The sequence below is a fragment of the Macaca nemestrina genome, chromosome 1 (genome assembly GCF_043159975.1).
Source record: "Macaca nemestrina isolate mMacNem1 chromosome 1, mMacNem.hap1, whole genome shotgun sequence".
In the NCBI taxonomy this organism is placed as follows: Eukaryota; Metazoa; Chordata; class Mammalia; order Primates; family Cercopithecidae; genus Macaca; species Macaca nemestrina.
In genome coordinates this window covers 168,847,522-168,862,658 of record NC_092125.1, presented here as the reverse complement: position 1 = coordinate 168,862,658, position 15,137 = coordinate 168,847,522, and the positions used below count along the sequence as shown (strand labels likewise).

At 38.3% G+C, this 15,137-nt stretch overlaps 1 protein-coding gene across 3 annotated transcripts in view; it reads left to right on the top strand.

Moving 5' to 3' along the window:
- Positions 1-15,137, top strand: part of LOC105498460 (ribonucleoprotein, PTB binding 2) — an 89,248-nt gene that overhangs the window by 29,386 nt on the left and 44,725 nt on the right. For all 3 annotated transcript variants that reach the window (XR_011620092.1, XM_011770607.3, XM_011770608.3), the window contains exons 3-5: positions 2,195-2,664; positions 6,268-6,459; positions 15,001-15,127. Coding sequence is in view for 2 of the 3 variants with exons in the window: in XM_011770607.3 (XP_011768909.1) it covers positions 2,195-2,664; positions 6,268-6,459; positions 15,001-15,127 (789 nt within the window). In the remaining variant the exon portion in view is untranslated. The remainder of the gene's footprint in view (positions 1-2,194; positions 2,665-6,267; positions 6,460-15,000; positions 15,128-15,137) is intronic.

The following is a 15,137-nucleotide window of genomic DNA, read 5'->3' as shown; positions in this document are numbered from 1 at the left end:
GATACAGAATACATGGGAATGAGCATGATTGCCCCCAGAGGAAGAGGGTGTAGAGTGAGAAAAAAGATATTCAGCAACCACACATTGAGTAACATGTGGCCACACAGGTGTTACTCTATGTGACTCTGCCAGGAAGGCACCCCAAGGAGTACTACCTTACAGATGTGAGTGGAGGACAGAGAGCTAGCAAAGGAAATAGAGAAAAGAGCTTGGATAGTTATAAGGTGAATCAAGAAAGAGTACATCCAGATGGAAAGTTAAGAAAGGCCTAGTGCGGTGGCTCAGGCCTATAATCCCAGCACTTTGGGAGGTTGAGGTTGGTGGATCACTTGAGGTCAGGAGTTCGAGACCAGCTTGACCAACATGGCGCAACCTCGTCTCTACTAAAAATACAAAAATTAGCCAGGTGTGGTGGCAGGCCCTGTAGTCCCAGCTGCTTGGGAGGCTGAGGCAGGAGAATGGCTTGAACTTGGGAGGCAGAGGTTGTGGTGAGCTGAGATCGGCACCACTGCACTCCAGCCTGGGCAACAGAGTCAGACTCTGTCTCAAAAAAAAAAAAAAAAAAAAGAAAAGAAAAAAGAAAGTAGAAAGGGAATGATTTATAGGTTCAAATGCCCTGAGAATTCAAATTAAATATGACCTGAGATTTTATGGGCTGATATGGGAACATAACCAGTATTTACAAACTGTTGTTGGCTCGTTTATTTGTTTTAGGGAAACAGAATTAAATGGTATTTTATGTCAGCATAAGGCGAAAAGACATAGAATCAAAATCAAGCCTTTTAAAAAAGGTTGTTAGAAACTAAGAGGTAGTCTCTCAATAAGGGCAGTAAAGCCATTTTTTTCTCATTTTTTGGAAAAGAGATGTTGGAACAGTTAGCTGTTCCTTTGGCAATAGTTTTCTTGCATGTGGGGCATGTGTTAAATAAAAAATGTGTTTCTTTAAATGTTAGCATCACACTCAGTATGGTGAGATACTGTTACTCTGAGAGCCGCATGGCACTAAGACCAATTGAGGGTAGGGCAGTTGAGTGAAATGACAGGCAGAATTGCCCATGCTACTTAAATTACATCTCTGTCTCTTGCTATATCCATATTTGCTGTATACAACATATTGTCATGCAGTTCTAATTGAATTTGGGTAAATTAGATGTTCATATGGAAGTAACCTCACTATATATTTCAGAGGGAGAGGGGGAAGAACTTGTAGAGAGCAATTTATTTGTAATTTGTGGATTGCTATGTATTTTTTTAATGGGGGCTTTAAACTTTTCCTATAAAATTGCTCAAAACCTTTTATATTCTTTTATTACAAAAGGTAAACACATTGATATGGTTAAAATGTAATTTTACCAGATATGAATGTATATAATATTTCTTCGACCTAGAATTTGTATTTGTATTATGTTTCCAGTTATATAAATTGTCATACGCATTTGTTGCTTGATGCTGGAACAACTTCATTAGATAGGACAGATTATATTTATTGTTTTATGAATATTCAAGATCTTGTCTTAAGATCAGAATCCTGTAATCTTTTCATTTTATATTATTCGTCAAAAGTGTACCAAATTATAAGCGTCTGTGTGTTATATCAATCTAATTTGATATTAAGGAAATACATAAATTGGAGAAAGAAATGGCCTCTATACATTTTGATGTTTTTGCTGTACCTTCATTTTTTCAGGTCCTTGCTGTCAAATAGGGTCTTTTAGAACTCTTTCTAGGAAGAAAGAAAGATTTTGTAATTTCATTTTTATTTCAGTGAAGTTTTATATAAAGCCTTCATAAAATTTTATATCACAGGTTTTTAGGTGGGAGGAGATCAAATATGTGTGCAATTGGAAAAGATTACCAAAAACCCCCCAGAATATTGTCAGATTAGGAGTGAAACTCCTAATATATTATTAGGATTAGTGAAACTCCTAATATAATCCCTGTACTTTCTATTTTGGGTTACTGTTGATGAAGTTAGTTTAATGGAGGTGTCAGCATTAAAAAACACAGTGAAATAGAATAAAAAATATCACAATGCATTACATATAGTAGGGGTATTAACTCATAATTTTGTTTCAGAAAAATGTATGTTTATGTGTACCAGGTCACAGAAGTAAGATGTATTTCTTACTGTGTTTTCAATTACTGTGTTTTCACTGGCCTAGAAAACTCTTTAATTTGTTTTGTTATCTTCCAGCTTTTGTTACCTTATTGAATGGGGAACAAGCCCAGAATGCAATTCAGATGTTTCATCAATATTCTTTTAGAGGAAAAGACTTAATAGTCCAGCTTCAGCCAACAGATGCTTTGCTGTGTATTACCAACCTGCCCATTTCTTTTACATTAGAAGAGTTTGAAGAACTTGTTCGTGCTTATGGAAATATTGAGAGATGTTTTCTGGTCTATAGCGAAGTTACTGGCCATTCCAAAGGCTATGGATTTGTGGAATACATGAAAAAGGACTTTGCTGCAAAGGCTAGATTGGAGCTATTGGGTAAACAGTTGGGAGCATCAGCACTCTTTGCACAATGGATGGATGTTAATCTGTTGGCTTCAGAGCTCATTCATTCTAAGTGCCTTTGTATTGATAAACTCCCCAGTGACTACAGGGATTCAGAAGAGCTGTTGCACATTTTTTCCAGTGTCCATAAACCTGTATTTTGCCAGGTAGGTATTTTTAAGAGATTATTGGAAATATTTTAAAATATATACATATGTATCTAATCTACATACACTCACAGATTTATCATGCCTGTATGATTAACACAATGGATAATTTAACTCTGCATTATTCTGTAGGGAAGACTTTGATCTCATGGGAAATTTTAAATCAGTTCCTCTGTTTATGGGCCAAAGTATATTGTTCTGTAGTTAAGTATGCCTTAGCAAATCCATTGCTTACTCATTCACCTCATTCCATCCATTCGTCACTCCATTTTTCCATCAATCCATTCATCTATCCAACTTCTATTTACCATCTTCTGTGTGCCAGACACTGTGCCAAGTGTCGGAAAGGCAGAGAATGGAAAGATACTCTATCTCAATGCCTCACAGTTTTATAGAAGAGACGGGCAAGTAAGCAAATAATTGCAAATCCTATATGAAGAGTGATATAATGGAGGATAGAAAAGTATTATGAAGTTTAAAAGGAATGTGTAGCTCTATCTTAATGTGGTCACGGTAGGTTAGACATCTAGAGAAGATCCTGAAAACTGATAACACTGGCAAGACTTTTCAAGCAGTTTATTATAGTAAAATTAAATGCATTCTAATAAATAAATAAATATATATACTATATATAACTCTTTTCCTTACAGTTTTGATGGCAACTGATCAATTGTTTCTCTCGTTTTTCTCCATTTGTTCCTTCTCCCTTTTCCCTTTTACTGCACTCCCTTCCCATCCATGCTCCTTTTCCTCTTACCTCTCTTGTTTCCTCTCCTCCTTTGTATTTTTCTTTAATCATACATTTGTTGATTTCCTAGTATTGCAGTAAAAATTTTGGAGTTGGAGTACCTATCTATATATGTATATAATTAAATATTTAATATTAAATATATTAAAATATATATGTTTATTATTTAACTTGATAGTTAAAATTGTATTTATCATGTATAACATGATGTTTTGAAGTATATCTACATTGTGGAATGGCTAAATCGAGCTAATTAACATGTGTATTACCTCACATAGTTATCATTTTTGTGGTAAGAACACTTAACATCCACTCTTGTAGCATTTTTCAAGAATACAATATGTTGTTATTAACTGTAGTCATCATGTTGTCCAAAAGATCTTTTGAACCTGTTTCTCTTATCCAACTGAAACGTTGCATCCTTTGACCAGTATCTCCCCAAGCAGCGACACAAATCGCCCCAGCCCCTAGTATCCACTATTCTACACTATACTTCTATGAGATCAAATTTTTAAGCTTCCACACATGGGTGAAATTTTACAGTAATATATATTTTTAACAATTTTTTTGTGACAGGGTCTTTCTCTGTTGCCCAGGCTGGAATCATGGCCCACAGTAGTCCCACACTCCTGGGTTCAAGCGATCTTACCTCAGCCTCCCAAGTAGCTAGGACTACAAGTCCACATCACTATGCCCAACTATTTTTTAGTTTTCTTTTTTTTCTAGTAGAGACTGGGTCTCGCTATATTGCCAGGCTGGTCTCAAACTCCTGGGCTCAAGTGATCCTCCTGCCTTGGCCTCCCAAAGCTCTAGGATTAGCTTATTGATATGTTCTTCTTGAATACTAAGAATTTTATAATGTTGTCATCCTGTGGCCTTTGAGGCCTTTGAAACAGATGTAAAGAGAAAAGCCATTTATCATTAATTGTATTTGAATTGTGAACCCCAGGGTTGGAAGAGCCCTTAGAGATTATCTAGTATAGCTTTACATGTCATAGAAAATATTTGCTACCGTTTTTTTTGAGTGACCATTTAGCTTCTGCTAAAATACTTCAAAAGAGTGGAAAATTAACTAGATCACAAGTCAGACCATTGTGTCATTGAATGACTCTCATGTTGAACTGAAATAGCCGTCTCTGAAACTGCTGATGCTGTGGACTTAAAATGATTTTGTTTTTTGAAAGACTTAAAATATCATAATTTATACCGGCATGAAGATAATTATAATGAAATAGAATAATAAAAAACTTTTTAAAGTTTTCAAAAGATTAATAAAGCAGCTTTGGGATGGTTCTTTATCAGTGGGTCTGTTAACTTTAGGCTCTTTTGCATGGTAGGTTGGCATAGACTGTATTAAAGACACAGCCTTTTACCTTGTGGTCAAGAGACCAAAATGATTAATTAATGGCTTTTACAAACTTGATTTTAAGACCTGGCTTGGATTATAAGAGGAATAGGGTTGTTAGAGAAATGTTTACAAGCCGGGCGCGGTGGCTCAAGCCTGTAATCCCAGCACTTTGGGAGGCCGAGACGGGCAGATCACGAGGTCAGGAGATCGAGACCATCCTGGCTAACACGGTGATACCCCATCTCTACTAAAAAATACAAAAAAAAACTAGCCGGGCGTGGTGGCGGCGCCTGTAGTCCCAGCTACTCGGGAGGCTGAGGCAGGAGAATGGCGGGAACCCGGGAGGTGGAGCTTGCAGTGAGCTGAGATCCGGCCACTGCACTCCAGCCTGGGCGACAGAGCCAGACTCCGTCTCAAAAAAAAAAAAAAAGAGAAATGTTTACAAGAGGTAGATGTTTTTCCTTTACCTGTGTGATTGGAAAAAGCTTTGGGTAGGAAAAGATATTTGATGACAGTTTTTAAAGGAAGAAATAATGTGAAGGAAAAGATAGAAATCTGATCTAAATATACAAGGAAGTAGAAGAAAGATAAGCTTCAAAAACAAGAGAAAAGAAACTGAGAAGGACTGAGAAGTGATTTAGTTGTAATATCAGCTTATGAGATGGCAAACCCAAATAGAAGTATTGGAAATGTGTCTTCTCAAAGACATACTAAGCTGAATTTTGTCATTTATCACTTTATAGCGTGAATGTATTTAAGATAATTCAGACGCGTTCAAAACCTAGAAACGTTTTAGTGTCTTATCTTGTTCTTATTTTTGCTCTTTGTACCAGTCTTTTCAGATCCAGGACTTTAGTATCTTCCTTTACAGTCTTACAGGTGGGTGACTGGAAATAAATCGAGTTCTACATGGCAGGAGTTTATTTAGAGCACATTCAGAAATAAAAGTTGTGTGTTGCTTTTAATAAACCTGGGACACAGTTTTCCTAAATAAGATTTGCCTTGGTATACTTGACTAAGTCAATTCCTGGGATCTGCCTAAAATAGTGAAATAAAAATAAAATGTTCTTCTTACCTTCTCTTGATAATACTAACTTTATTTTCCATTGATGTGTGGTCAAATAATTTGTTCAGTATGTTTCACTGTCCATGTACCTGGTGATTTTCTTTTAAGGAAAGCTGTAATTATTGTGTCCTCATATTTTCCTATAAATTAACAGTTTATATGTTTCTTAATATGTAGAGACTATTGCCATTTGGGCTTTTACTGTTGAAATAAATAATGAAATCAAAGAATTGAATAGAAACTTGACAGACTCCTATCTTCCTGTCTTCAGGAAGGAGTACATCTCAGCAATTAGTAAACATTTTCATAAAGAAAGAATACGTTATTTCCACCAGTATCGTGCTCCAATGCACTTGTTCTTGAATTTGAAAATTATATATTGTAAATAAATGTTTCTAAGTAAAGATCAGAATTACTGTTTAATAGAATGTATTGTATCAGCTTGCACAGGATGAAGGTAATTACGTTGGTGGCTTTGCAGTGGTCGAATATAGCACTGCGGAGCATGCTGAAGACGTCCAGCAGGCAGCAGATGGTATGACCATCAAGGGCAGCAAAGTCCAGGTTTCCTTCTGTGCCCCCGGAGCGCCAGGGCGAAGTACATTAGCAGCATTGATAGCAGCTCAACGTGTGGTAAGTTTTTTCTCTTTCTTTCTCTTTTTTTAGAGTATAGAAAATTCTAATACTATTTTAATCTATCCAATCTAGCAAAAGTAATTGATTGTCGAGTGCACTATCATTGCGTTTCCATCACACTGAAGACTTTTCCTTTTTTAAAAAAAGTTAGTTAAATGGTTTCTTTGTAAAGTCAAGCCAGAAGTCATTACCAAAACAAGAAATTGTGTTTAGTAAAATGTATTTATCTTGAGAAATTTTCGAAGGAATTCCATTTATTCAGCAAATATTGACTTTCTCTTGTGTTCTAAATTTTGAGTGTAACATGCCTCCTTTTTCTTTTTCTTTTCTTTTTTAAGTTTTGAGATGGAGTTTCACTCTTTCACCCAGGCTGGAGTGCAGTGGCGCGATCTTGGCTCACTGCAGCCTCTGCCTCCTGGGTTCAAGCAATTCTTCTGCCTCAGTCTCCCAAGTAGCTGGGACTACAGTCACATGCCACCAGGCCCGGCTAATTTTGTATTTTTAGTAGAGACAGGGTGTTGGCCAGGCTGGTCTCGAACTCCTGACCCCAGGTGATCTGCTCACCTCAGCCTCCCAAAGTGCTGGGATTACAGGCGTGAGCCACCGCACCCAGCGGCCTCTTTTTTCAAGAAGTTTTCAGAGGAAAGTACATGTCTGCTTTTTGCTTACGTGGCACATTGTACTTACTTCTTTATAGTAACTGTCTACTCATTCTTCTCTACTTCTATAGCCTGGAGGATCCTTGGAGATGGAGACTATACCTTCTTCACAGTTTCTACCCTAGTACTTAGCATAGTAAATATTTGTTAATTGAATGAAGGAAGGAATACATTTTTGAAGGAATTGGGAAAGACTTTATGCTGAAGGTGACATTTGAGTGTGACATTAACGAATGGATGAGATGTTGACTTGTGTTGATGAGAAGTGAATAGGATTGCCAGAGAAATACAGATTTTTGCTTGAGATACTTACACTAAAATAATCATTCATTGTTTATCTAAACTTCAAATTTAACTGCACATTCTGTATTTTGACTTGCTACATCTGGCAACCCTAAAGAGGGAAAGTGAGTAGCCACTCTAGGTGGAACAGAACTACTCACACAGTGGTATGAGCTGAATTTACATGCTTGAGGAGTGGTAAGTGGTCTGGTTGCAGAGTGAATATGAGGATGCTTGGATGTTGGCTAATGCCAAAACAAGGGAGACTATTGAGTACTCAGCCAATTACATAGGTATACATGTGCCGTGTTGGTTTGCTGTACCCATCAACTCATCATTACACTGGGCATTTCTCCCAATGCTATCACTCCCCCAGCCCCCCACCTCTCGACAGCCCCAGTGTGATGTTCCCCGCCCTGTGTCCATGTGTTCTCATTGTTCTATTCCCACCTATGAGTGAGAACATGTGGTGTTTGGTTTTCTGTCCTTGTGTTAGTTTGCTGAGAATGATGGTTTCCAGTTTCATCCATGTCCCAGCAAAGGACATGAACTCATCCTTTTTTATGGCTGCATAGTATTCCCTGCAGACGTTTTCTTTTTTTTTTTTTTTTTTTAATTATTATTATACTTTAAGTTCTAGGGTGCATGTGCATAACGTGCAGGTTTGTTACATATGTATACTTGTGCCATGTTGGTGTGCTGCACCCATCAACTCGTCAACACCCATCAACTCGTCATTTACATCAGGTGTAACTCCCAGTGCAATCCCTCCCCCCTCCCCCCTCCCCATGATAGGCCCCGGTGTGTGATGTTCCCCTTCCCAAGTCCAAGTGATCTCATTGTTCAGTTCCCACCTATGAGTGAGAACAAGCGGTGTTTGGTTTTCTGTTCTTGTGATAGTTTGCTAAGAATGATGGTTTCCAGCTGCATCCATGTCCCTACAAAGGACACAAACTCATCCTTTTTTATGGCTGCATAGTATTCCATGGTGTATATGTGCCACATTTTCTTAATCCAGTCTGCCACTGATGGACATTTGGGTTGATTCCGAGTCTTTGCTATTGTGAATAGTGCCGCAATAAACATACGTGTGCATGTGTCTTTATAGCAGCATGATTTATAATCCTTTGGGTATATACCCAGTAATGGGATGGCTGGGTCATATGGTACATCTAGTTCTAGATCCTTGAGGAATCGCCATACTGTTTTCCACAATGGTTGAACTAGTTTACAATCCCACCAACAGTGTAAAAGTGTTCCTATTTCTCCACATCCTCTCCAGCACCTGTTGTTTCCTGACTTTTTAATGATTGCCATTCTAACTGGTGTGAGATGGTATCTCATTGTGGTTTTGATTTGCATTTCTCTGATGGCCAGCGATGATGAGCATGTTTTCATGTGTCTGTTGGCTGTATGAATGTCTTCTTTTGAGAAATGTCTGTTCATATCCTTTGCCCACTTTTTGATGGGGTTGTTTGTTTTTTTCTTGTAAATTTGTTTGAGTTCTTTGTAGGTTCTGGATATTAGCCCTTTGTCAGATGAGTAGATTGCAAAAATGTTCTCCCATTCTGTAGGTTGCCTGTTCACTCTGATGGTAGTTTCTTTTGCTGTGCAGAAGCTCTTTAGTTTAATGAGATCCCATTTGTCAATTTTGGCTTTTCCTGCAGACGTTTTCTTAATCCAGTCTATCGCTGATGGACATTTGGGTTAGCTCCAAGTCTTTGCTATTGTGAATAGTGCCGCAATAAACATACGTGTGCATGTGTCTTTATAGTAGAATGATTTATAATCCTTTGGGTATATACCCAGTAATGGGATGGCTGGGTCAAATGGTATTTCTAGTTCTAGATCCTTGAGGACTTGCCACACTGTCTTCTACAGTGGTTGAACTAATTTACACTCCCACCAACAGTGTAAAAGCATTCCTATTTCTCCACATCCTCTCCAGCATCTGTTGTTTCCTGACTTTTCAATGATCATCACTCTAACTGGCGTGAGACCATATCTCACTGTGATTTTGATTTGCATTTCTCTGATGACCAGTGATGATGAGCAGTTTTTCATGTGTCTGTTGGCTGCATAAATGCCTTCTTTTGAGAAGTGTCTGTTCATACCCTTTGCCCACTTTTTGATGGGGTTGATTTTTTTCTTGTAAATTTGTTTAAGTTTTTTGTAGATTCTGGATGTATTAGCCCTTTGTCAGATGGGTAGACTGCAAAATTTTTCTCCTGTTCTGTAGGTTGCCTGTTCACTCTGATGGTAGTTTCTTTTAATGCACTAGCAGAAAATCTAGGCCGTACCATTCAGGACATAGGCATGGGCAAAGACTTCATGACTAAAACACCAAAAGCAATGGCAACAAAAGCCAAAATAGACAAATGGGATCTAATTAAACTAAAGAGCTTTTGCACAGCAAAAGATACTGGGGTTTATAACCAGAGTTGCTTGAAGAATTAGGCCTCACTTGTTGTCACCATTTCTTAATTTCCCATTTCCCTCTCAAGTCTAATGCAATGTAGTTTCTGTCTCCACTATTCAAGTGAATCTGTTCTCATTAAGTTAATGGGGGTTTTTAAATATTCAGATCTAGTGATTACATTTCAGTCTTTTATTGGTTGGTCCCTTTGCAACATTTAAAACCTTCTACTGACTGGGCACGGTGGCTCATGCCAGTAATCCAAGCACTTTGGGAGGCCAAGGTGGGAGGATTGTTTGAACCCAGGAGCTCGAGACTAGTCTGGGAAACATGGTGAAGCCCCTGTCTCTACAAAAAGTTAGCTAGACTTAGTGGTTTGCACCTGTTAGTCCCAGCTACTTGGGAGGCTGAGGTGGGAGAATAACCTGAGCCCAGGAGTTTGAGGCTACAGTGAGCTGTGATTATACCACTGCACTCCAGCCTGGGTGACAAAGCAAGACCCTGTCTCAAAAACAAAACAAAAAAAACTCTCTACTACCTTGAATTCTGCCACACCATTCATTTTCCTATCTGCCTGTGTGTTCTTTCCCTAACTTATTTTTCCCCCTAAGAGCTGATATCAGTAGATTTCCGTATTTGGCCTTCTCATTTTCTTCCTGTTTTATATGCCTATTAGTGATTACTTCCAAGCATATAATTTCAGACCAAACTGCTCTTAGTACTAAATTAATATATCCAAAGGATTCTTAGACATTCCCACTTCATGCTATGTAAATAGTTCAGTTTCACCATTTCAAAGAAGACTATTTTTTTCTGGGACTTGCTTTTCTATGTTCTGTAATATCTATATATGGCATCAGTTCATCCAAACTAAAACTATGTGAATCAAAAACTCAGTTAATTGTGATTGGTCTCCCTCACCCACTTTCTAATGTAAATGTCAGAAATACTAGCACATCATTTCAATTTCACCTCCTAAGATCTCTCAAATCCTTGGGACCTTGTCAGCATCTTGATTACTTCACTCAGAATCTTATCTTTTCTCACCTCTCTGATTAGAATAATTCCCTACGTGGTCCCATGTCATTAGTCTTTCCCCTTCTAATCCATCTTGCACAGTGCACAGGAGAGATCTTTCTCATCCTCAAATCAGCTTATGTCATTCTCTTGCTTAATATTCTTTAATGCCTGCTTAAGTTCACCTTCCTTAGCATGGCATGCAGGCCCTTTACGGTCAGATAGTAGTGACAGTGAGAAATCTCAGTCTTAAAAATAAGGTATTCTAGATAACGTTTTCTATAGGTTTTTGGTACATATCCTTTGGAAATACCAAGTTTTCTGAGTTTTTTTTAATATCATAAATAGGTGCTGAACTTTATCAGAATATTTCTACAACTATTGAGATAATCGTGATTTCTTCTTAAGTTCATTAGTGTCGTTTGAGAGTTACACATTCTATCTTTATCCTGCTGGTGATTGTCCCTGTCCCTAACTTTTTTTTTTTTTTTAAATAGAGTCTTGCTTTGTTGTTCAGGCTGGAGTGCGTGGCACAATCTTGGCTCACTGCAACCTCTGCCTGCCAGGTTCAAGCGATTCCCGTGACTCAGCCACCTGAGTAGCGGAATTACAGGCATGCACCACCATGTCCAGCTAATTTTTGTATTTTTAGTAGAGACAGGGTTTCACCATGTTGGCCAGATGGGTCTTGAACTCCTGACCTCAAGCGATCTGCCTACCTCAGCCTCCCGAAGTGCTGGGATTACAGGGGTGAGCCACTGTGCCCGGCCAATTGTCCCTAACTTTTTAACATGCATAGGTTTATCAGAACTTCTGTCTACCCACTTATTCTCACCTCCATCTGCTTCCTCCTTCCTACCATACCTATCATCATATTGGTGTCTACATTTTTACATTAGGATAGTCTTAAATGTTTTTGGGTGGTTTTTATGGTTGTGTCTTTGTATATAAGATTAAAATTACGATATTGTATGCCTCAATTTCAGCATATTATATAATAACATCTTGCATTTATTTCTTTTCTCGCTGGATTACTTCCTCCTAGGACATTTCGAAAGATGGTATTCTTGTGGTAAAAACTTGAGAACTTGTATAGTTGAGAATATTTTTATTTATTTGTGATATTAAATAACTTAGATGAATTTAAAAATCTAGGCTCAGAGTTCTTTTCTTACAATACTTTGAAAATATTAATTCATTATCTTCTTGAATCTAATGTTGATGCTTTGAGAAAGAAGATTATATTGGTTTGTTCCTTGTTCCTTTAGAGATATGTTCTTTTTAAATGGAAGCTTTTAGAAGGTTTTCTGTTGTTGTTATTGGCTGTGATGTTCTTAAATGTCACACAAAGAAATGTGACTAAGTGTGTTTTTTCTTTAGAAATCATGTTTGGGAGACTGTGAACCCTTTCATTCTATGCTCTTCAATTGTTCTTTAATAATGGGAAATTTCTCAGCCATTATTTCTTCAAAGATCTTATTTTCTTCTCCTTCAGGGACTTCTAATATCACAGGTGTTGATGCTTCTACCTCCATTTTCTTTGTCACCTTGCTTTTTCTTGTTTGTTGGAATTTTCAGTTTCTTTAACTGGATCTTTAAGATCACTGTTTTGGGCCAGGTGCGGTAGCTCATGTCTGTAATCCCAGCACTTTGGGAGGCCAAGGCAGGTGGATCACCTGAGGTCAGGAGTTCGAGACCAGCCTGGCCAACATGGCGAAACTTGGTCTCTACTAAAAAAAAAAAAAAAAGCCAGGCGTGGTGGCAGGCACCTGTAATCCCAACTACTTGGGAGGCTAAGGCAGGAGAATTGCTTGAACCCGGGAGGCAGAGGTTGCAGTGAGCCGAGATCATGCCATTTCACTCCAGACTGGGCAACACAGTGAGACTCTGAGATCTCAAAAAAAAAAATTACTATTTTGTTTTTTAGTCACATGTATTCTACTATTTAACCTATCTGTTAAAGCACAGGGTAATAATAATGCTTCATGAATTCCTTCAGTTTCTTTATCTATAGAATGGAGATAATACCAACTTTATAGAATTGGCTTTTTGAGGATTAAATGATCTAATTCATGTAAAGTGTTTAGAACAATGCCAAGTCTATAGTAAGTGAGGGCTGCTATTATTTTTTCTCAATACTTATGTTTTTCATAATCTAGCATTTCTCAGTGGTTATTCTTTATAACTGCTTGTCCTTCCTTCATGTTATGAGTAAAAATCCATTTTATTTTTGTAATGTCTATTACATTTATTTGACATTCTTATTATTTCCCATTCATGATTCTGCTTTCTGTCTTATAGGTGGTTCAGTTTGTTGCTTTTATTTTTTAGTGACTGCATTCTCCAAATGTCGAGCTATTTTTCTTTTGAATGTATGAATATAAATTTCCTGTGGGGGCTATCACCTTTCTGTATGTCACTGTTTAGAGGTTGTGGGGAGGGGGATGGACAGAGGGAAGCTAAAGCCTGGTCTCAGCTAGGGTTTAGGGAAGGCAGGCAAGGACCTCAGGGCAGAGAAGTTCTGCCTTCACCATCTAGGCTTGAGCCCAGCACTTTTCCTACCCCAGCCAGGCAGCCCTGCACCTTAGAGAGCCTCTCTTCATTTCCATTTCCACCCCTGCTCTTTTCCAAGTTCTTCCTTCCTGCGCTATAACTCTTCTATCCTGCAGAGTGGATGTGGGAGGACCTGAGAAGGTCGGGGAGGTGGGAAGGTTTTCAGTGACCAGCTGGTCTGCCCGCCTAGTGTTATCTTGTCCCCATTGTCTCTGCACTTGCGTGCCATCCTGCTGTTCGTTGGTCCTATGGCTGTCACTGGGGTGATGCTGCTGTTTTCCCACCTTGCTGTCCTGGCCAAGAAAGCCACGCTCTCTGAAGGCAAACACAACTCAAAAGCCCTTCCCTGAATTATCCTGTGTGTGGACCCATGCACTCTCATGCTCTCTGCTGATGTTTACCTTCACATCTTCTATCTCCCTAGGGGTTTCTCACAGGCTTTATGTCAGTTTCTTGGATGCATCACCTTCTCCCTCTCAATTTCGCAGTATCTGGGTTGGCAAAAGTTTCCAGTTGTCCTTGTCAGTTCTCCATTTTCTCATAGCTAAAAGTTTTTATCTTTTATGTAATTATATATATTAATATCCCCGTCCATCAAGCTGGTTTTTAAAACTGAAAATTATTTCATATTTTTAGGAAACTACTCGATTGCATGTATGTAAGGCCAGCTCATTTTAATCTCATACTAAATTAATCAAGTAAAGACCTTTATAAAAGAGAAGATTTTGGGCCGGGCGCGGTGGCTAATGCCTGTAATCCCAGTACTTTGGGAGGCCGAGGCGGGTGGATCACGAGGTCAGGAGATCAAGACCATCCTGGCTAACACAGTGAAACCCCATATCTACTAAAAATACAAAAAATTGGCTGGGCGTGGCGGCGGGCGCCTGTAGTCCCAGCTACTTGGGAGGCTGAGGCAGGAGAATGGTGTGAACTCGGGAGGTGGAGCTTGCAGTGAGCCGAGATGGCGCCACTGCACTCCAGCCTGGGCAACAGAGTGAGACTCGTCTCAAAAAATAAAATAAAATAAAATAATAATAAGATTTTGAATTATAAGGCAACCCACATTATTAAACTTCATTTTATTTTTATTTGAAGTTTTTATTTGTAAAATATAGAAACAGGGTTTCACTGTGTCACCCAGGCTGATCTTGATCTCTTGGGCTCAAGGGATCCTCCCACCTCAGCGTCCCAAAGTGCCACGATTACAGGTGTGAGCCACTTTGCCTGGCCAATTAAACTTTAAATCAACATTATAAGAAGGCTCTTCTGTAGTATCAAAGTATTCATATTGTGTTAACAAGTTATTAATAACTTAAGATTCCCTTGTCATCCTTCTATTTGTATGATATGATGAGACTCATTGTACTAAATTGTCAGTCCTCTTAAAGCCAGTTGGTATTTACTTGAGACGTTCTATGAGGATTTTTTGCTGTATGTGTAATTGAGAACTGTGGTAGAGAGTATAAAATAGATATATAATATAAATCAAATTATGTTTATCATAAAATAGATCTTGTCAGATGAATGAGAATTTCTAGAAGAAAGCCTTTGAAATTATGTCTTTTGTACTTATGCTTGTTCTAATGTTTCTTATTTCTATATTCATTGCAGATGCACAGTAATCAAAAGGGCTTACTTCCAGAGCCAAATCCAGTACAAATTATGAAAAGTTTAAACAACCCTGCCATGTTGCAAGTTCTTCTACAGCCCCAGTTATGTGGACGAGCTGTTAAACCAGGTATGGACCA